Below are 22,793 nucleotides of genomic sequence, written 5' to 3'. Positions count from 1 at the left end.
TACTCAGCCTCAGGTTTCTACCCTGGGAATTATTTGTCCCCCTCAGCTCAACCTCAAAATGATACGTATGAAGAGATGTTTAAGATTTAGGGTAGTGAGGGACGCCTGCTGGCTCAGCAGTTGGGCATCTGCCTTCAGCGCAGGGCATGATCCTGGGATCCTGGATCAAGTCCAGGGTCAGGCTCCTGGCATGGAGCCTGCTTCTCCCTCTGTCTGTGTCTCTGACTCTCTCTCTCTGTCTCTCATGAATAAATAAACAAAATCTCAAAAAAAAAAAATCTAGGGTAGTGAATACGTGAATTAATAAAGAGATTACACCTGCTCCCAGGCACATGGTAGGGCTTAGTTCAGAAGGAACTCCATAGTGTTGAATTGATAAATGACAAAATTAAGGATGCCAGCACAGTCCTTCTGGAACATGGAAAGATGAACTATGACAGGAAGTCTTGTTCAGAGTATAAGGGATGGCCCTTGAGTACTTCAACAGACAGCAAGGCAGCAAGGAGCTGTGGGCTGAGGCCAGAGGTCTGACTTATCCTGAAGGCATCATAGCTGGGAGCATTCCACTCATTCCGACCTAAGCCCTGCTTCAGCTGAGGGGAGGCCTTGTGGCCATCGTGGACCTGACTAGCTGGCTCTGGACTCTGGTCCCCTTCTCTCTCTCCCCTGTCCGGCACTCTCAGCAGGGGGCCTGCAAGGGCATTAGACCCCACCAATAATTTGTGTGGCTACTTTCTCAATTTTCCCAAGATGCTGCATAACTAGTAATGTTCCGAATGCATAGGAGTTAATTTATGACATACACTGGGTGCCTTGGGAGGCAGTGGGGTTTAATTCTCATAGTGCTCTAGTTGAGAAAGGCTGGAATAGACCCTTTCCTCAACTGAAAATAGACCTTTAGTGTGAACAGAAAAGCCGTTCTCACTCTTCTCAGTCCACCCCTCCCCTCCCCCAACCGCCAAAATCTTGCCTAAGATTTACTGCCTCCTATAGAAATCTTTTCTTTCTTAAACTCATGATCCCAACCCAGACCACAGTGAAGGTCGCTGGGTGAAAGAGAGGAGAGGAAAGAGGAAAGGCTTCAAGTCAGGCTGACCTGGGTCAAATCCTAGCTCTGTTACTTACCAGCTGCATGACTTGAAACAGTTTATAAACTTAACTTCCTCATTTAAAAAAATGAAGCCTGACATTCAGTATCTGATGCAGAGAAGGTTGTTTCAGTTACATATTACTGTGTAACAAACCACCCCAATACTTGGTGGCTTGGAACAGCAGCAACCATTCCTCTCATGATTTTACAACTTGGACAGGCTTGTGCAAGGACCACCTGTCTCTACTCCACAGGGAGTAGATTGGGCTTGACTAGGGCTGAAGGGTCTCAGGTGGCCACACATGTCTAGGGCTGTGGTGCAGGCTGTTGGCAGGGATGTTTGGTTGTCCTGCATGTGGCCTCTCATAATTCAGTAATCCATCCTGAGATTCTTTACATGGGACCTGACTTCAAAAGCAAAAGCAGAAACTACTAGAATTCTTGAGGTCGAGGCCCAGACTGGCACAGCATCACCTCCACTATATTCTTTTAGTTAAAGCACGTCACGTGGTCAGCCCAGGTTCAAGGGGAAGGGAAATTGACTCTAACTCTTGGTGGAGCACCATGATAAGCACCATGCCCATCCTAGCTAGGATGAGAGGAATTGTTGCTATCTTTTGAAGAGTCCATCACAGAATGCCTTTAATATCTTACCTATTATAAGAATGAAAGAATGAAAACAAACATGTAAGCAAGGGCATCTCACCTTTTTTCTTTCCCCAGGGCTTAATGAGACTGCGCCAGTTTCGTCAGTATTTCCCAGCCCTCAAAACTGAACAGTATTTCCAGTTCTTCTCAGGTTTCTGCTCTTTGATTAGCTATGTACGTGTTTCTGTGTTCTGCTGTCTCTGTCTCTGTGATAGATGTGCATCCTGTTTTCCAGTTTATACTGGAAAGTGCAGAGGAAGGGAGCAAGTCATGTTCAGAATCTCTTTCAGCACCAGGCACTAGATAGAGTTGAATTCAGCTCTGTCATAGACTCTAGACAAAAGGACAGTGTTAGAATCTCTGTGGAAGAGAATGTGGGTATAAGGAAAAAGAGGAGTCTGAGGGTCTGCAGATCCCGTACCATCTGGCTAAAGAATTCCAACTTTCTAAATGGTTTTCCCGTATATAAAGGCTCAAACAGATGGACACTTATGCCCTGAAGACACACGTTTATTTAGATTAGTCCAAACCAGATGCTGTGCTGGAGCTCCTTAAGAACACAGTCTTGCCACAGTCAGGCTTCCTAAAGGCACAGAAAAAAAAAAAGTATGTTGTGGCTGTAACAAGCAGACAACCAGCACACATCCACGATGCTGAGGCAGTCCTCTTCACAGTCCTGGGGTCCTGTGCTGTCAGTTCTCTACTTACCCAGCTTTGTTTCTGTGTGCTGAGAGAGAGGTAACAGAGCAAGTCCCCCTTACAAGGCTGACTCCAACATAACATTGACATTAACACAGAGAAGGAATCCGGGATGGCCCGAGAACTGTCTTTGCAAGCCAATTGACAGGGAGAGCTCTCCTGAAAAGGCTGTACTTTAATGCATCCCTGAGGGGCTTTATTTGCAGTGTATCAATATGGACTCAAATAAATGGCTTCTGGGATGGTATTCATCCTCAATTTTCATCAGCCAGGAACTGCAAATCCAAGGAAACATTGGGAACCAGGTCTCCCTGGTTCTCCCACGAGCTGCTTTTTCACCCTACTCATCAGTTCATACACAGCATTTCTACCGTGAGTGATTCAGAACCTTAAGGAGTTACCCAGTTTTAAATGATGGTCTGAGCTTCCCTTTGCCAGTATGTGCTGCATGGGACCACATACCCACATGTTGTTATTATTGACATGATGGTAATGGTGGTTTCTTCTCTCAGAAGGGAAGGAATCCATAAACTTCAAAGTGAAAAACAAGCAAATGAATCTGTTTCTCACCACGTTCATGATACTGAAGTAGAAATAGTTGACAGGAGCAGCTTTCTGTCTTTTTTTTTCCATGCTGCTGCCACTTGCTGGTGGTGACCCCCATCCATCCACCACTCCTGATTGTTCCTTTGATGCCTTTTCTTATAGCACCTGCCCCCCTCCCTCCCATGGAACCTCCTTACAGTTAGGTAGATGCTATCACTCCTTTTCCAGAGGACCATTAGGTTTAATACCTATCATCAACTCAAGTACAGATAGATAGAGGATGTGACAAAAGTAGTACTGTCTATGGTAAATTCCTTCCTTGAAGATGATAGGATTAACTTACCAAAAAAAGTGTTTAAAAGGAAAGTAGTCACCCATGAGTGCATGGTTGAGAGGCTCAGGAATACATATCTGTCCCAGACTCAACACTAGCCATAAGCATGGAATACTCCATTCAGAACCCCAGTCCCTTTTTTCTTACCTTTGTCAGAGTTGCCCTAATCCTCTCAGGGAGCCTCAGTGAGGAGCTGCAAGAATTCACACATTTCTCAGAGTTAACATCTCGGAAATCTCTGGGAAGCCTTCTTGTGGAGCACTGGGAAGGGATAGACTTCTCAGGTTTCTCCAGAGTCTGTGGTGCTAATTAGGAGTCTCCACATGGGGAAGAATAGGGCATGTCATGGCCCGTTCATTCCTGATTCATGCTATGCACACTCGGAGAGTGCCCACTGTGTGTCAGAAACTGGGATTGACACTGGGTTGGGGGGAGGGGACAAAGGCAAGTCAGACTGTCCCTGCCTTCACAGTACTCTTGGTTTAATGGAGAAACAGATCAGTAAATAGGCACTTATATAACAATACGCTAAATGCAATGATGGAGATTCAAATAAGGTGACAGGAATGGACGGATGAATAATACTTTAAAAGGGTAGAGAGGATGTGTAATTCTCCCTTTTAACAAACCAGAGGACTTGCCCCTCTGGTTTGTTTAAAAGCCTAACAGCTGCAGCTTTCCTGAACTAAATCAAAGACTGTATAGTTTCAAGACAATCTGAGTGAGGGCCAGGAGGCTTGGGCTCTTTCCACCACAGTGCCAAGTCCTCACTTAATCAGTTTTGGGAAACTTGGGTAAACCGATCAGCGCCCAGTGCTTCAGGTCTCTCCTTTGCTGAATGGAACTAGCTGTTCTATATTACAGAATTATGTTGGGAGAGAAATAAGATGTTGGATAATTAAAGCGCCTCCCCAAATACATCCTGATGATGACAGTGCCTAGAGCACCTGCAAGGGGAGCCAGCCAAGCCTGGCTCCATGCAGGCTTGTGGCTTGGCCCTGAATTTTTCAGCTGTGGAGAGAGGGGATGCATTCTACACTCACCTTTGACATCCACCCGGCAGTCCACAGACGCCTCCCCCAGGGGGTTAACTGCCTTGCAGGTGTAGATGCCCCCGTCAAAGGGACCAGGCTTGCGGATTTCCAAAGAGCAAATTCCCAAGTGACTGAGAGCTCTGTACTTGGGGTTGCCTTGAATATCCATCTTGTTCTTCAGCCAGATGATCTTTGGCTGCAAGATAAAGACGAGGGAGGCAGCATGGGAGGTGAGAACCAATTGTTCCTTCTGTACTCGATCCCTGGGCTCCTTGCTGATAAGGCTTGGGAACACACAGACCAGAGAAGTCAGAAGAGTAGGGTGCCTTAAGAACAGGTGGTACTGGATCTAGAAGAGATAATGGTCTTCTGGAAAGCTCCCTGTTCCTTACATTGGCAGTGTGTGTGTGTGTGTGTGTGTGTGTGTGTGTGTGTGTGTTCCCTTTCCAGTACCTTTTTTTTTTTTTTTTTAAGAGAATGGTCTAGGGGATCCCTGGGTGGCGCAGCGGTTTGGCGCCTGCCTTTGGCCCAGGGCGCGATCCTGGAGACCCGGGATCGAATCCCACATCGGGCTCCCGGTGCATGGAGCCTGCTTCTCCCTCTGCCTGTGTCTCTGCCTCTCTCTCTCTCTGTGACTATCATAAATAAATAAAAATTTAAGAGAATGGTCTACTTTCTTTTTAAAGATTTTATTTATTTATTCATGATAGTCACAGAGAGAGAGAGAGAGAGAGGCAGAGACACAGGCAGAGGGAGAAGCAGGCTCCATGCAGGGAGCCTGACGTGGGATTTGATACTGGGTGTCCAGGATCGCGCCCTGGGCCAAAGGCAGGCACCAAACTACTGCGCCACCCAGGGATCCCTCTTTCCAGTACCTTCTAAAGCTCCTTCTGTTGGTTTAAAAGAGCACCTGAAACCTTGCCTTATTCATCAAGTATGCCTGACTGGAAAAAAGGTGGAGCCTCCTGCTCCATCCTGTGCAAGCAGCCCCTTCCTGGATCCTAAGTACCAGGCCTCAGGATCTCCTCTTTTTTGTATATATGTTGTTGAATCATTTGTATTCTGTTCCCACTGTCGGCTTGGGAGTCACTGTTTCCCCCTCTGGTTAGAAAGTAGTGTGTAGAGTGGGCTTTCTATATTCTCTTTCCGAGATGTTATCTCCATGTAGTCTGGTTCCGGACTCCTATACAAAAGGTACTTGGTAAGGTTGGTAGTGGTGTTTTATGTGGTATAACATACAGAAGTACAGTGACTAAGTTGGAGATAGACTTGCTCGGGGTTGTAGCCTCAACTCTAGACAGCTGGCATGCAGGTGGCCTTGAACAGGTGAGGCATAGTGGGTGACTAAGGAGAAACCAGGGGGACTCCATCGCCTCAGCCAAGAGACAACTTGAAGCTCATGCCCAATTGCTAGCAGATCAGTAAGTGACATCTTCATATATGAGGAACAGACACTAAAAGGGAAGCTGGAAACATCATCCACACCAGCCTGTCTTGGACTCTAAGTGCCCTGACTGTTCAGAACTTACCTAACCTGTTGTGGGAGGGACGGGTGATGGTGATGGGTTAGACTGCTCTTCCACATAGTGAAGGTTAGGGTGGGAGCAGGGAACAGTGTGGCACAGCCAGCCCACAGAACTCTCACTCACCTTGGGAGAGGCGCGGACACAGCAGAAGAGCTGGGTGTCATAGCCAGTGACTGTGGTGCAGTCTGCCAAAGGCTGGGTGAACTTCGGGGCTTCAGAGAAATCTCGCTGTGCAAACCCCTCAGTCTTAGAAATGGTAGCTGAGAGGACCAAGAAGGGCCGTGCTGTAGTGCCTGAGATTCCCCCACCTTGCTTTGACTCTTCATCCTCAGCTCTTCCCAGCTCCCAGGCCCTGGGCCCTACCTGCTTTCTGGATGTGGGCAAGGTCAGCAGTGATGGGGGCTGTCTCACTGAGGCCACACTGGTTCTCAGCAAAGACTCGAAATGAGTAGGAGTTGCCCACGATGAGGTCGGAAACCGTGAAGCTGGTGCGGTGATAACGCTCCAGCACTGTGAACCATAGCTTTGGGGTCCAAAGAAGATGCCTTGAATGAGATCCCTGTTTTGTGGACTCACTCCACCTCAGCCCACCGTGTGGAGCTACCAGAGCCCCATTCCAGAATGTGTTACTCCTCTCTCCCCATTCCTTCCCATCTGGGCCTCACCCCAGATTTTGTGTCAGCCTTCTGCACGGTGTATCCTAGGAGTGCTGCGTTGCCCGTGTCTTGGGGAGGTGTCCACTCCAGAGTAGCATTGGAGCCCCAAACATCCACCAACTTGATACTCTGAGGAGGGCCTGGCCTCTCTGAAAGGGTCAAGCATGGCAGTGGGCATGGTGCAATTCACATATGCATGGAAATCACTTCAGGGGTGCCCTTCCTCTTCTCTGCTCAGCTGTGCCTCCTCTCACCCACCACTGTGCCCCACCCTTGGTGTGGGGAGTCACCCTGGCCTCCCTAGCTCTCTGTAATGGCTCCTCTTTAGCCTGGAGAGGGAGCCCCTGATGACCACCTCTGTCCCACTCCCCGCAGTGTACCGATAACCAGGATGTCAATGGTAGCAGTGGCCTCCAGCTCTCCCAGCTGCACACTGAGCTGGTAGCGACCCGAGTCAGCACGTTGGGCTTCTCGGATGAAGAGGATGGAGTCCTGCTCCCCATTCCGCACACTCACACGGCTGGCATCCAAGGCATAGCCGTCATGTGTCCAGGTGGCTCGAGGTTTGGGTTTGCCCTAAGAAATGGGAATAAGGCTGTGAGCAGCCCCCAAGAGGCCCCGTGACCCTCCCTGCTGCAGTGGGGGGTTAGAGCCACCCCAGGTCCACATGGTGACTTGACTTGCAACTGCAAATGCCTTGAGTTAGAAGTCAGTGGACTGTCTCAGGGGACTCATGTCTTTCATCAACAGCCTAAGGATCATGGGAAAATAAGGGGTTTGGCTTTGAGTCTCCCACCTCCTGGGAGTTTAGGTCACCCCAGCGCAGCTGGCACTAACAATAGCTGCCTAAATTCCTAAGAGCCCTCCAAACCAAGATCTCCCAAACCTCTGCTGACCGAAGGACATAGGTTAGCCTCAGCTTGTCCATGGGACATGCCCAACCCAAACCCCACCTTAGGAGTACAGATGGAAGGGTCCTTCTGCTTCAGACTTCTGGTGACATGGCCCCCTCCATTCCAGGCCAGGATGACTGTCCCAGTGCCAGCAAGACTCTTAGTATCTATTTCCAAATCAAAACCCTGGCCTGGTCCCAGCATGGACCCAACATGGACCCAGCATGGGAATAGCACGATCACCTGGAATGGGATTAGTAGGTTCACAGTGTCTCCGACCTTCCGGATATATGTCTGCCTCAGGGTCCGAGGTAGCCAGATCTTGGGGTGCTCTGAGTGATAGAAGGAAAGAGAACAGTTTGGTGGTGAGCCTCCTGTGGTAGAAGGAGCAGAGCTCAGAGGAAGTGGACACTGCATGTGACCGTACTCCATGGGCAGATGACCCAGGTACTCAGCAAATCAGTCCTCTCCTAGGAAATGAGAAGATTGCTCCCATTGTCTTGCTGAAATTTAGGGAAGAGTGATTGGCTGAAAGACCCTCTTGAGAGCATTCAAGTCTTGGCAGAAAGCACTGGAGTGTGAGCCTGATGCTTACTTCTTTTAATGTGTAACTTGACTACTGACTTTTCATCAACTGGGATTTCTTTCTCTTTGTGCACAGACTGGTCTAGCCTGTGTGGTTTGTCTTTATACCCCTTTTCTACATTTGTTCTTAACACTCCTTTTATCAAAGTCACTTTTTTTTTTTAAGATTTTATTTACTGGGCAGCCGTGGTGGCTCAGCAGTTTAGCGCAGCCTTCAGCCCAGGGAGTGATACTGGAGACCCAGGATCAAGTCCCTCATCAGGCTCCCTGCATGGAGCCTGCTTCTCCCTCTGCTTGTCTCTCTGCCTCTGTCTCTCATGAATAAGTAAATAAAATCCTCTTTTAAAAAAGATTTTAAAAAGAGCCTGCGCAGTGCTCTTCTAGTTCACGGAGGGTCGCTTTGTATGAACAGAATCTGGGGGAGACAGGGCCCGCTCCTCCCGCCCCTTGATCTCCCAGGTGTGTTCCAGCGAGAAGAGGGATTGGTTTCTGTCCATTGGCTTCCAGGATGGAAGCAGGAGATGCTCAGGGAAGTGCTGAGCGCAAGGTGTGGAGGCTGAGCAGGTGTGAGCTCTCTCCTCCTCGGGCGCCTTGGGCTGCCTGCCACGGCTGAGAAAGTGCAGACCTCCCAGCCGGGTTCCCTTGGGAGCGTGGCCACAGCTTCCCCGCCTCTCCCCACAATTCATTAGAGCAGTTGGAGAATTTCACCCCGTTCACAACCGTGGCAAACAGCGCAACCGTTTGTCGGAGGACTGCGAACTGTCTGATAACATTTCCGTGCCAGAGCATTCCTGAACATTCTGCCCCAGCCTATGTGTGTTTACTTCTAAGTTGAATTGTTTAAGTATGTGCATTACACAGTGCAAACTTTTAAATGGCAAAATTTAACATAATAAAGTAAACGGAGTTTCCACCGTTCCTCCGCCACCTCAATCCGTAGCCCGCCGTTCAGAGAGCCGCGCTCCCTCGGTAGCCGGCGCCCTCCGGGTCTCCGAGATCCCTTTTCGCCCGGCAGAAGCCGGAACTCGGCGGCCAGGTCGGCTCAGGGCCGCTATCCCCGGGTGAGCGGCACCGCGGCCGGGCCCTCCCCCGACGTGGGCGGGTGCAGGGGGCCACGGAACAGACGGCTGTGCGGGGCGTTCCTCCCCTGTGGCCTCTTGGCCAGCGGCCAGGGAGCCGAGAACAACGGATAGGACTCGCGGGTTTTCTGAAAGAAGAAAAGGAGGGCCAAGGCCTCATCTTGCCAGGCTCGGTTTGGCACTGTCGGTGGGGAAGGGCCCTTCAGCATCGCCAGAGAGAGGCCGGCTCTGCCCGCGGGACCCAGGAGGGCCCCGCGTGAGCCCCCGGATCGAGCCCCAGGAGAAGAGGCTGTGAAGTGGTGCCGCTGCCCTGCCCTGCGCGGTCAGGGCCCCGGCATAAGTGACGCCCCTTGGAGGAGGAGGCAAAGGCAGAGGCAGAGGGATGGCCTCAGGGAGTGAGCAGGTGCAGAGAGGGGAGGAGCCCGGTGCTCTGGCCGGCTCTAGACCTCGGTGGCCAGCGGGCTCCTATAGGTGGGTGCAAGCTGCCTCCTGTACTTGTGCCGAAGGGTTCCTTAGAAAAATCTCAGGAGAGGTCAGCGTTGCTTCACCTGAACGGAAGAGAATAATTAGAGAACTAGGTTTATGTGGCACATGAATGACGGTGGTGGCATTAAGAGGAGAACAGAACTGGCCTGAGATTCCGAGGGGCCCCCCGGGGAGGGCAGAGAGAGACAGCCAAGGGCTGGCTGCCAGGCGGTGGTCTCTCCCTCCCTGGGGGCTCCCGGGCCGGGTCTTGGTTTATAAGCCAGATTCCCTGACAAGATGATGAACTGACAGGGAACAAGCTCACCGTTGGTAGAATGTTCTGCGTCTGAGGATTAGTAGGTGAGGATTGCTCTCAGCAGGCTCCCAGCCCCCAGTGTGGGGAAAGAGGATGGGCTTGAGGCCAGAGCAGCTGACGGGGGTGAGGTGGGGGGCAGGAGAGTAGTTGGCAGCTGCGGCCCGGGCAGCAGAATGCTCTTCCTCAGCTCCACTCAGGCCCTCCTGTCTGCCCAAATAAGCAGTCTGACCCTTTGCTAAGAATGTTAATCGGAGGCTCATTTGGGGCATCTCTTTTCACACATCTGCAGTCAAGAGAGGTGTTAATTGTACTGACCTTGGGGAAATGTGGCTTTTGCCTGATGCCCAAGGTCTTTCTGCTCCTCAGATGCCAGGAGGGGGTGAACCAGAGACTAGAGCCCTACAGCACAACCTGGGTTTTCTGAGACCAGGTTTGAGAAGCCACAGCTTGTTTTTTATGCCCTTCACAGAGTCTTGGGGAAAAGGCATTTTGAAAAGTCCTCTGAGAGACATCGGGTTCTGAGCTGTGCTGCTCTCAGCACTGTCTTTCTCTCAGATAGAATGCTGTCTAATGCTTTCTTTGAAATTAGCAGAGAAGACCCCTTAGAATCCAAAGATCTTGACTCCTCTGGATTAGAAAATCCTTCTTAACTTGATCCTAATTTCATTCTGCTGAAGTTTATGCCCATTTCCTTATTCTATGCTCATGGGAAATGAGTGTTCACATTCTCTCAAAATTTTCCTTCCCACGGTTAAAGACTTTTTTCTAGCAATTTCTTAAGGGCTGTGCAGTTCATGTTGATGTTATTACTTATGTCCTGGAGCCTGAAAGAACCAGACATGCTGAAAGAATGAAGGGTGTGTGTGTGCGCGCACATATGTGGGAGACAGTGTGTGTGCCAGTGTGTGCAAGTGTGCGACAGTGTGTGCATGTCTGTGGGTAAGTGTGAGACTGTGAGCATATGTGCATGCATACATGTGCCTGTGTAAGTGAGCGGCTATCTACAAAGAACAAATGCACAAGGTGAGCTATGGCTTTGAAACAGGATGTGGGTTGGGGCAGCCCGGGTGGCTTGGCGGTTTAGCGCCGCCTTCAGCCCAGGACCTGATCCTGGAGACCGGGGATGGAGTCCCACATCGGGTCCCTGCATGGAGCCTGCTTCTCCCTCTGCCTGTGTCTCTGCCTCTCTGTGTGTGTCTCTCATGAATAAATAAATAAAATCTAAAAAAAATGAAAGAAAGGAAAAGGAAGAAAGAAAGAAGAAAGAAAGAAAGAAAGAAAGGAAGAAAGGAAGAAAGAAAGAAGGAAAGAAAGAGAAGAAAGAAAGAAAAGAAAAGAAGAAAAGAAAAAAGAAAAAAGAAAAAAAAAGAAAAGAAAAGAAAAGAAAAGAAAAGAAAAGAGGATGTGGCCTTGGCCTTATCAGAAACTTGTCTGGAGGAGTGTCATTGCAAAGGTGACCTCCGAAAAGCACCTTGTGAAGGACAGGAGTGTCACCTCCTTGGAGACTCTGAAACTAAGGTCAGAAAAACCCGAAGGACATAGAAACGGGCAATGCTTGTCTGAGAAAATCTGTGGCAGAGCCACAAGAGGGAAAAGGCCTGGGGTGTGGAATTACTGCATGGAGAACTATTTTTAATAGAAATAAATAGAAACTTTTTAATAGAAATAAACATCTATTGTTTCTGGGTCTTTAGTTCTGAGGCCTGTTTGTTACATCAATGGGCATTCCCTGACAGCGCAGTCTCTGCTTCTCGAGCTCTGCTGCTCCAGTACCAGCGATCCTTCAGCACCTTCGGCGATCCCTGTCACCCTCTCTGCTCTACCACCCTCTTTTCCACCCAACTCAAGAATCCAGTCATTACACTCATTCCCTTGTGCTCCCACTCAGTTCCCTTAATCCTGTCACTCCACTGCACTTTCCCAGCAAGGCCAACCCCAGGTAAAAGCTTTCCATCCACTCAATGCCCCATCCACACACTGGAGAAAAACACAAGCAAGGCTGACTGTAACAGTGACCACTAACTACTAATGGCCCCTGGCAGTTTTTCTAGACTTCCCAGGTCCATTCAGCCTTCTATTCTGGGTGACAACTATACGCCTTCCTCTTCTGAAACCTCCCTACCTTCTCCCTCATCCTCATCCTCAGTTGAGGACCTTGCTAGTGTCTCAGGCCCACTGATAGCCTATTCTTTTTTTTTTTTTTTTTTTTAAGATTTTATTTATTCATGAGAGACACACAGAGAGAGAGAGGCAGAGACACAGGCAGAGGGAGAAGCAGGCTCCATGCAGGGAGCCTGATGTGCGACTCGATCCTGGGTCTCCAAGATCACACCCTGGGCTGAAGGCAGCGCTAAACCACTGAGCCACCCAGGCTGCCCTGATAGCCTATTCTTAACTCAGCGGTCAGAAAAAGCCTTAAAACCTAAACCTGATCATGTCAGTTCTTACTTAAAACCCTGCCCAGGCTGCCCATCAGCCTCAGAGTTGAGCCACTCTTCACAATGGTCCTGCTACCTATCTGCCCCCAAACCTACCATTCTCTCCCTCACACTGCTACAGGCACAGTGGCCCCAACCCATAGGGCACACACCTGCCTCGGTGCCTTTGCATTAGCTGTAATCTGGGCATGGAAAACATTCCCCTCAAATATCTGCATACATTGTTCTCTCATCTCCTTTAAGTACCTGCTCAAATAGCACCTTATTAATGAGACCTTCACTGAATATCCTGTTTAAAACAGCGAGCACGTTTTCCACCCCCAGCACTTTCTGTCCTCTTCTGCTTCATTTTTCAGCACAACATCTGTTACCATCTGACATATATATATCTTAGTTGGTTATTTATTGTCTATCTCCTTACATTAGAATGTAACCTCCACAAGGGGAGTTATCTTTGCCTATTTTGTTCATTTCTGTAGCAGTGCCTGGCACATAATAGACATAAGTATTTGTAGAAGGAAGAAAGAGGATAGGAAAGTAAGGAGGAAGGGAAGAAGGAAGAAAGGAAAGGTTACTCCCAGGCATTGGCTCCAGCTTCCCAAGCCTGGGAGACACAGAATAGTTTGGATTGACAGGAGATGCAGTAATTCTGAAGTCAGCAGATGGGCCCTTCCTCTGGGTCTCAAGGTGTCTTCTCCCACCAGATGCTGCCTCCGGGACCCAGTGCCTCCATGTAGTGCTGGGAGCAGACAAGTTCCTACTTGTTTCCCAATGCCGGCTGCCTACTTCTGCTTAGTTAAGTGACGTAGCAGGCTTTCTTGACCAAAAGCTCAGTGTTGGCCAGATGTAGTTCATTTTGATGTTACAAATGAATTTCTGCCTCTGGTGCTTGCATGCACACACATGCTCTCTGCAGGGCCCCCTCCAGGTCCCACTGTGCTCCCCATAAGGTAGAGGAGGACTTAAGAGGAAGAAAAAGGCCTTGGAGCTCACAGGAACCTAGGGGCCATTTAGTCCAGGTCCATGGCATCCTGAAGGACCTTTGAATGAGCTTCAGGGTTTCCGTGAGCTCCCAGAACTTTTTTGAGTATTTTTCCTGGGATAAGATTCCATAGATTTCATTAGATTTTCCTAGGGGTCCATAGCCATCAAAAGGTTATCCTTCAATTTGCAGATGAAAAAATGGAGGGGATCCCTGGGTGGCGCAGCGGTTTGGCGCCTGCCTTTGGCCCAGGGCGCGATCCTGGAGACCTGGGATCGAATCCCACATCGGGCTCCCTGCGTGGAGCCTGCTTCTCCCTCTGCCTATGTCTCTGCCTCTCTCTCTCTCTCTGTGTGACTATCAATTAAAAAAAAAAAAAAAAAAAACCAAACCAGATGAAAAAATGGAAGCCCAGAGAAGTGTACTCACTTGCCTAGGGTCACAGAACAGAGCTAGGATTTGAACTCATGTCTTTAAGCAGATAACAGATGCAAACATACTTTGCAAAGTATCCCAAGCAATGCTTACTCTCACTGACCTCCGGGATGCTAAGGAGTTGAGCTGCTGGTGCTGGTGGCCCTGAGGCCTGCTCTCCAGGGGGGTTGCCACACCCAAGGCCAGGGCTCTTGAGGCTGCTGGTGGGAGCTGGCCAGGAGCTAGCAAGAGCCCGTGGCCCACAGTGTCTACTTGCAGCCAGAGGGAAGAGCGTGGGTGAGATGCACGCCCTCCCCCAGGGCCTTGGGGAGACCAGTCAAGTCAGAAGTCCCCAGTCCCGGTTCTCATGCTCACCCTGTAGCTTGTTCCCTGGACCTTTTTGGGGAAGAAATTGGTTTTCGGTGTCAAGACCATCTCAGCCTGATATGTTCACGATGACTTCCACTCCCCTGACCTCCTTCTCAGTGGAGCAGACTCAGCTGGCTGGCTGCCTGTGACATTCAAATAGCTCCCGAAAACCCAGTGTTTCCCATTAGGATGAGAAGAGGCAGCAAACTTTCCCTACTCCACCCCATTTGCAGATAGAACTCCTAGTCTTCACTCCTGACTTGGAAATATCTTATTATCTATTTACATCCTAGTTTGGCCTCTTCCGAGGCACTTCAGATCATCTCAACAATCCTTTCAACTGCCCTACTAGGTAGATGTTATTAATTACCATTTTACAGAGAGGAAACTGAAACTGAGCCACTGGTTGGCTTGTCCAAGGGCAAGCAGCATGGGGTAGAGTCTAGATCACGACGTGGTGTCCTACCTCTTCCTACCCTGGGGTTCCATGAGCTCTTTGTTTGTGGTCTTTGCATGGCCCTCCACTCAAGATGTCCAGAGGCCAAAGAGCAGGGACTTTGTGCAGGTAACTATCTTAAATGATTGAGGCAGCCCCCGTGGTTCCTTCTGCCAGTTACTGCGTAGAAGGGAAAAGCCTGGCTCCTGCCTTCGGTCTCCGGCCCACCGAGCCTGGCACAGTGGGTGACACCCCGAGGGAACATCATGGAGCTCACAGGCCTGTTAGCTGCAGAGGCCTCAGCCAGGGGCAGCCAGGGAGGGGGCGGCCCTGCAAAGGCCACCCACCGCCCCACCACCACCCCCCCAGCTCCAAAGTGCCTTTTTGCTGAGAGTTTCACAGAAGCCCGTGGGGGAGGGAGGCCAGCACTTCTCCTAGATGGGCCCTGCCTCCGTGGAGTGCAGGTCTGCGAGGCTGGGGTTTCCCTGGGAGCCGGAGGAGTGGTAGGGTAGGTCCTGGACCCATGGCTCTGCCCAGGGACAGCCAGGGTGTCACATACTCTGTTCATCACCCAGCCTCTCAGCTGCTAGAAGCTTTTCATCTCCCCCTTCTACTCCAGACGGCCACCATCTCGCTCACCCCACATTCCCTTCCTAGCTGGCTTCAGTAGATCAGGCCCTCAGTGCCCAGGACAGACATTTTATTACAGGTACAAACACAAACAGGCTATTTACAGTCACTGTAAAGTGCCACAAACACCATTCACTGACCTCTCAGCTAAATAGCACAAACCCAGCAGAGACACTTGAGCAGCAAAAAAGAATCCACCAAGGAACAGGGTAGGGGACCAACTGGTGCTCCTCCATCCCAGGTACCAATCCCATGAAGGCGCTTACCTCTGCACAAACCTAAGGAGCTGCAACCAGCAGCTGGGATGTCCTCCCCAACTCCTGCCTCCCAGACACCCCCCTTCCCACCCCTTCGGGTCACCTTCGACAGGGGGCAGGAGCTGGGGAAGGGGGCTGCCGGGCTCTTGTTGAGGTGAAGCTGGGTGCCCTTCAGCCCGGGCCGGGCTTGCTTCCTCCCCCTTCCGTGTGGATCCCGCGGCCGCCTCCATGCTGGGCCGCCGAGGCCCGGGCTCCAGCCGGAGATCCCCGCTGTTGGTGCTGGGGGACGGGCCGAGCACCTGCTCTCGCCCGGCCGCCGCCACAGGCTTATGTGAGTGGCCTGGCCTCCCCGCAGCTCGCAGCTCGCCGGGGCAGGAGGCTGCAGCAGGGGCTCGGGAGAGGAGGTCAGACGGCAGCCCAGCCCCAAAGAGCTGCGGGAGGACCGAGGTGGCCTGGCGGGTCTGGGAGAGGGCTGACAGCCCCGCACGGCAGCTGGGGACGCGGGGGGGCTTGGCCCGCAGCTGCGCTCGCTCCGGCACACAAGCCGGCGACGGCCCGGCTTAGCAGGCTTAGCGGTTCCTCCTCGCTCTGCTCAGCGGCCGGCGAGCTGCAGTCTTGCCAACTCACCCTTGCGGGGTCTGTCCCCGTCCCCTCCGCCTCACCCCTAGTGGCAGTGGAAGGTAGAGTCTGCGCCCTGAGCACGGACTCCTGTTGGGCTCCATCACCCGCTAGTTTGCGTGACTTGCTACACATCCCTGTCTCTCCTGGGTCTGCGTCCTCACCTGTAAAACGGAGAGGATAATGACCATAGGGTTGTCGTGAGGATCACAAGAGGTAATCTGTGTAAAGTGCTTAGCAGAATGTAGCTAAGTGCTCTGTATGTGGGAGCTACCTTTAGGTCCGCCTCGGAGATGAAGCACCAGCAGAGGCAGCGCGGTGGAGGGAGCGGGCACGAGGCCATGGGCGGGGGTGCGACTTCTGGCTCAGCTACTTTTTTTTTTTTTTTAAGATTTTATTTATTCATAGAATGAGAGAGAGAGAGAGAGAGAGAGAGGAGAGACACAGGCAGAGGGAGATGCAGGCTCCATGCAGGGAGCCGACGTGGGACTCGATCCCAGGACTCCAGGATCATGCCCTGGGCTGAAGGCAGCGCTAAACCGCTGAGCCCCCTGGGCTGCCCAGGCTCTGCTACTTCTACTTGCCCATTAGCTAGGTGACCCTGGGCAAATCACTTACTCTGAACCTCAGGGCCCTGGGCTCTGAAACCAGGGATGACAATGCCATGACCCATGTTGATGACCAAGCCATCATTCCTCACATTCTGTGCACTGCATCGAGATGGCTTCCTATCATACTCTCAATTTACTAGCTCCAGGGACCAGCACCCCTCCTCCGTGTGCGTGTGTGTGTGTGTGTGTGTGTGACTACTTTTTAGAGCAGCTTTGGTTTATAGCAAACGAGTGGAAAGTACAAGGTTCTCACATACCCTCTCCTCCTTCCCACCGACCTTTTCTCTTATGGAAAAAAAAAATGAGTGTGCTTGAATGGGCTCCTTACACTCATTCCCCACCCCCCTTCCCCCTTAGCCCTCAATTTGGAGGCAGAGTGAGTGGATAGTATCTGAAGAACCTGTGCTGCTATGGGGTGTAGAAATTCCTCTTTGCAACTTGTACAGGGGCTGAGGGCCAGGACAGTCTGCAGACACACTTCCAGCCCAGGAGCCCGTTTATCAGGAGCTACTACGGCTGAGGAGGGGCCTATGGGGCTTGACCTCTGAGGCTGCTCTCAGACCACATCAGGACTAGTATGAAGGCCTCTGCCCGATTTCAGCCTGACCCAGCCAAAGCCCTTCGAAGTACAGAGTGCCCACACCAGGTGGTACGAAATTGGCCTAGGCTTCCAGTCTGAGCCCTTGGTCGCAATAAAAGTATAAAAGAGTCAAGTTAAAAACGCAGACTCCTAGGGATTGTCCATTACAAAGTCTAATTTAATGGGTCTGGGTTGAGTCCAGGAATCTGCATTTGAAAAAGCAACCCCGTGATTCTGGTACAGTAAGTCTCTGGACACTAGGTTAGCTAGACTTCCTGAAAATAAAACTAGCGTGTGTTATCTCCTGGGGGAGGAACTCTTTAGCCAGACAGCCCACTCTTCAGGAGCTAGGTCTTCAGATCATGATGTCACAGTAAGTACTCATTGGAACTGTCACCCAGGATGGCAGGCTGAGCAGCAGTCTTCCAGGCTCTGCTAAAGGCTCAAGGGGTGGGGTGGGTGGGCAGGAACCTCTCCTAAAATAAATATTTGAGGAGAAAGGGAAGCTGCAATTCTTTGAAAGATCCTTAAATGAAATGGATCAGCCAGGACTATGAGTTAAGGGCAGCAAGAGAAACCTAAGGAGGCAACTGCGAAGATACTGAAGCTTCCAGTGCTGTCGTTTGTCAAACCTACCAGAAGGAACAGCTAATTCGCAACACTCAGTCTATGCTGTCATGTCCAGAGGAGGTGGGTAGCAGTCACAGCCTGAGATGGCGTGTGGGGTAAGAGCAGGAAAGCTGGTCCTAAAACACCCGTGAGAGCTAGACCTCTCGGGGCCAAAAGAACAAGAACCACCTAAGTTTTCCCCGATAACTTACCTAATCCCTCCCAGGCTACCACGGCAGTCCTGGCCCTTTGACAGGTTTATTCTCTGGTTATTGGAGTTTGATTTCTGAAGCTAGAAAACTGGGAGACCTGTCATGTTAACAAACTAGCTTAGGCACTTTGGTAGGTCAGGTAACAAAGTCCAGTCTGTTTTATTTCTAACCCAAATATTGCAAATATACAGAAAATTACCAGTACAAAGTTAAACACATCCAGATTTATTTACACAATGCTAATAAAGAAATTTAAGTTTGATTTCCATTTTGTGGGGTTTTGCTATGGGGTCTGGCTTTGCTGTGTAACTGACATGGGTCACAGAAACTTGATCATCCACCCCACATGCAACGTTCTGTCCCAAGGGAACAGAAGACTTGGGTTTTTAGCGCACATGCAGTAACGATGTTAATACTGCTTTACACGTTAGGAGGAAGGCAGCTGCCCCCAGCCTGGGGAAGGGGCAGAGAGGTTACAAGACCGGGAAGGGCCACATGCTCAGAAAGGGAATGAGAGGCAAGAGAGGGGTGAAGAGCAGGCACATGGGGACCCTGAGCATTTCTGTGCGTGAGGATAAGGAGGGTACGACCAAAACCCTCCTTCCCTAAACGTCCAAACACGGAGGTGAGCAGAATCGTCAGGGCACATTCAAGTCACCCAACCGCAAAGTGAGGGCATGCGGAGGCTGAGAACCGCGTGACGGTGTGGGACGTATCAATAGATCGTTACCATGTACACTATACAGTTTATACATGTATATATGTACATATATATATAAAGGTACAGATTAGTTTCTGTTATTCTATATAAACAAGGATGCTTAAGAATGTACTGGTGTGAAAAAATGCACACAGCAAGTTGCTCTAGACAGTTTCAAATTAATGTTCTGATTCTTATTGTTATAATGCAACATAACGGAGGAATCAACATGCTCCTGCTATGTCAGCCTCCACGAGGGCAAGGCCCGGCTCTGCTCGGGCAGGACGATGCTCCCAGGGCTGCTGGGCACACGAGTGGCAGGTGCAACAGAAAGTCTGACACCTGCCCGGGGCCAGTGCTGAAGGTCTGGCCCTCCCAAGCACTCCCTCATGCAGCTCATCTTACACTTTGGTTTTGTTCAAAGGACATTTAAGTCCATGTTTATCTCCCTGCTTGAGGCCAGGTAGTAGCGATGCTGAAAAGCTGAATTCCTTATTTTAGCAGTGCCAAGTATCCAGGCTTCATATGGGGTGAGGAGGATGTACCAAAGATGAGTGGGAAGAGCTCCAAACCACTGCATATGGAGGCAGGGTTCTTTAGAGAGCTCTGCTGAAGGGAAAGAGGACCTCTCTACTAGGAGGACTGGCCTAGAACACAGAGCGCTGGCTGGCCTTGCCGCCCAGGGTGGGTGCAGCCGGTCTGTACTCCTCTCTGTATCCTGGTACTGTGACCAAGGCCTTGGGGGAACCAGCTACAGTTTAGAGAGCCAGTGCAGGGGCTGCAGGTGGCTAGCTTGCTACTAATGTGTCAGGGATGAAAGGCCAGCGTGGACACGGAGAGACCCAGAGGCAAACCTAGGACTAGGGGTACGCACCTGAAAGCCCATTCAGAGGCAGATGGCAAGTTCTAGATTTCAGTTATAGCTAATCTATTCAATCTCCTGAGCCCAGCTTAGAAACTGCCAGAACACTCTGGATATTTCTCTCCTAAATTGTGTCCCCATTCAACTACCAGCCTAGGTGCATGCACCCCTAGTCTCTGGACTCAATAAACACCAAAAGCCCCCTTAGGTCCAAGATGCCAGTCACAGGTGAGGGATGGTGAGTTCTCCACCTGGATTTAAAAGCTCAGACCACTTTAGACAGTTTGCTATGTCCAACGTATCTTGCAGTGCTCAATTTATATCACTGAAACCTCCAGAAATAATCTCTTCTGCTACTATCAAATCTGGGATTTTATACAAGGACAAGCTACGCTTTAGTTTCAAAGATAATGCTCCTAACCTAACATCAGGAGAACAAATTAGAAATTGTTTTCTCTTCGAAGCTACCATGGATTTTAGCTGTTAGACTTTCTGGCTGAGGGCATCTATTTGTGGGTGAGCAGGCTGAGATGGGAAGCTAACTAGCCAATGAAGGGGGTCAGCCAGGCTTATCAGCAGTCCTCCAAATGATGGGGATCACTAGCCAGCCAACCAGGAATGAGAAAAAAAAATATGGGAGAAGGGTGGCTCATTAAGGGAGAGCCCACTCCCACAACTAGGTGAGGGACAGATTCTAAACACATATTCAAAATGACCACTAACTTTTGTTGTTTGGCATGAAAAACAGGAGAATAAAATTTTCTGTTTACCACCGTGGCAAAAAAGCACCACATACTGGCTCTGGCAGAGATGCCACTGACCCCTCTCCTAGAGAACAGCAAGTCATCCATCAGAAAGGAGCCCAGTTTGCTTCAGGTAGGCACCACCTGCAAGCCTAAAAACGGTCGAGAGCTCTGAAGACGACCAACCAACATGGCTCACGATACACACAGGGACCCTGGACGATGGACTCCTTTTGTATCTCAGCTCTGTCTCCTGAAAAATGGGAATGACAAGCCCCTGACTTCACGGAGGAAATCTCATTGAGAATGTTGTAAGCTTCCAATGACATGACGCCAAGCGAAAGTGCTCTGAAAATTGCTAAGTTCTAAAGAAATCCCAGATACTATTATAAGCACAGAGTTCTAACCTTATTTGGTTAGAGAAGATTAGCTTTCCTACGTCCTAAAACGAATCAGAGAATTACCAAATACCGGCACATCTACCCCAGCGGGTGTGTGCTGCAGTGGAGAGGGTGTGCAGCAGGAGTGGGACTTTTCTGGGCATCAGATTCACTTTGGGCAGGTGAAGGTGACCGGGACAAAGACTGATGCTTTATCATTTGTGAGCTGGTCTATCTTTGGAACTTTTTTCAAATTTAAAAACTATGCAAAATGAAAGAGCTTTTCCTAAAAGACCAGTGCTCTCTGGCTTGAACAAATATGAATTCTCTTCACAAAACCGCCCTAGCTTGAAGCTCTCTGACTCATTTAATTCTGCTGCAGCTTCGAAGTCTCTAACCTTCTCCATCCACCCCCTCTCCCACTTTCCCTGCTGCTGTTAATCCATTCTGGGGAGGACAGAACACAGCCATCTGCTCACACATTCTGACAAAAGTTGATTTGGCACGTTTACTTTTTCGTGACTTTATCACCATAAAATGAACTAGCAGCAAAATGGCAGTTACCATAGAACGTCCTGATCATAATTACTGGGAGAAGCTGTGGCCAGCACAGTAAGGACACCATGACCAAGAATGTACCATACTATATTCCTGGATAGCAAATGGTCAAGCTGTATTAAAACTACTTAGTGCAGTGTTTCCAGTACTATGTAGCGACCAAAAATCCACCTCGCTACATTCTACTATTAACTTGATTTGAAAAAATGTCAAATGGAAAACTTCCTGAAATTTAAAATATGAACTGAATGCATCACCTAAAACATCACCTGTGCTGGGAGTGTGTCTTCAGTTGATTTAGCCACAAGTTTTATGCCCACAAATTACTTGGCAAAGCTGGGGAAAGGGGTGAGGAGGAGAGCCTGGTAATAAAAATCCTGATTTTTAAAAAAATAGCCTACAAATCTGAAAACACGTCTAGTTCTGGCTCCGTGTACAATGGCAATCTAAGAGGAAGCAAGCAAGTAAGTGGCCATCCTAAGGATTCACCACCGTGCCAACGGGCAGCAGAGGACATGGGAGACTGTGATGCTCAGTCCTCAGGGGACACACCGGGCACCCTACCTCAGCTCCAGCAGAGAGACCACTCGGCCTGGGCAGACATCCGGGGCAGACCCTAAGCCTATCCTTGAGCAAGTCCACTGGCACAAACACGAAGCACAGCTGGAGAGATCTTGGAAGAATCAAGAATTTGTCCTTTAATAGGTGTTAAATCTAGTTGATTCCCTGCTGCTCTCTACTTCCTGCCCCAAGTTAAAAATATTGCCCTTTCAGTTTTCCTGATTTAGTGTCTTGGAAGCACATGGTTAAGTCAGTTGCCAAAGGGCAATTAATGAAGGTATTGCCTAATTAAACAGGGGGGAAGAAACACCACTGCAGTCTATGGTCCCCCAAAAAAGAAAGCAAGCAAAGGCCGGGTGTATGTGAGGAGCCGGTGTGAGGCATTCTCAGGACAGGGCTGTCCCCGGCCAGGGAAAGGCCGCCAGGCTGTGCCAGTCATTGCAGCCCCTGAGTCCCTCACGGCAGCTGCTTCGGGTCACCAGCAGAGCCCAAGGACAGCACCGAGTGCTTTGTGAGAGTTGATGCTGGGGTTGGCAGGTGCCCTGAGGCAGGCGCCATGCAAAACATGCAAGAGGGGGGTTAGTGAAACGGTCCCTTCCAATCCCATTTCATTTCCCTTACAAAACAAAAACAAAACCAAAAGAACCCACACTTTGCAAAAAGACAGAACTTAAAACAAAAAGTTCAAGAATTTAAAGTTTCCCCCCCTTTCTCAGAGCCAATCGTGAGTGCTTAGGGTCCCCCCTAGGGTCTCCCCCCTCCCCCGGCTGCATTTCTTTAGCGCAGGTCCTTTTGGCTTTGGTGGAAGCAGCAGAAACAGAACTGGGTCTCTCGCAATGGGAAATTTATTCCCCCAAGTCGGAGCCACAGGGAGTGTGAGAGGTACTGCGGTTCCATCATCTGTGCTCGGGCCCAGCTCCTCTGAGGAGCTATTCCAGGAGATCCTGAGAAGAAAAACAGAG

General features: G+C 50.1%; 2 protein-coding genes across 3 annotated transcripts in view; both read right to left on the bottom strand.

The window, feature by feature from the left end:
- Positions 1 to 1,476: 1,476 nt before the first annotated feature.
- Positions 1,477 to 16,102, bottom strand: MYBPHL (myosin binding protein H like). The gene is made up of 9 exons (XM_041747074.1): positions 15,501 to 16,102; positions 7,670 to 7,758; positions 6,914 to 7,109; positions 6,543 to 6,682; positions 6,241 to 6,400; positions 6,001 to 6,137; positions 4,361 to 4,547; positions 3,465 to 3,510; positions 1,477 to 2,321 (listed from the first exon to the last, which is right to left on the bottom strand). The coding sequence occupies exons 1-8, from the start codon at positions 15,625 to 15,627 to the stop codon at positions 3,500 to 3,502; spliced, it is 1,047 nt and encodes a 348-aa protein (XP_041603008.1). The 5' UTR covers positions 15,628 to 16,102; the 3' UTR covers positions 1,477 to 2,321; positions 3,465 to 3,499.
- Positions 16,103 to 18,158: 2,056 nt separating this feature from the next.
- SORT1 (sortilin 1) overlaps positions 18,159 to 22,793 on the bottom strand; it is a 65,624-nt gene continuing 60,989 nt past the window's right edge. For both annotated transcript variants that reach the window (XM_041747802.1, XM_041747804.1), the window contains exon 20: positions 18,159 to 22,775. In XM_041747802.1, coding sequence (XP_041603736.1) covers positions 22,761 to 22,775 — 15 coding nt within the window. In that variant the 3' untranslated portion in view covers positions 18,159 to 22,760. The remainder of the gene's footprint in view (positions 22,776 to 22,793) is intronic.

The sequence above is a fragment of the Vulpes lagopus genome, chromosome 3 (genome assembly GCF_018345385.1).
Source record: "Vulpes lagopus strain Blue_001 chromosome 3, ASM1834538v1, whole genome shotgun sequence".
In the NCBI taxonomy this organism is placed as follows: domain Eukaryota; kingdom Metazoa; phylum Chordata; class Mammalia; order Carnivora; family Canidae; genus Vulpes; species Vulpes lagopus.
This window is presented reverse-complemented; position numbering and strand designations above follow the sequence as displayed.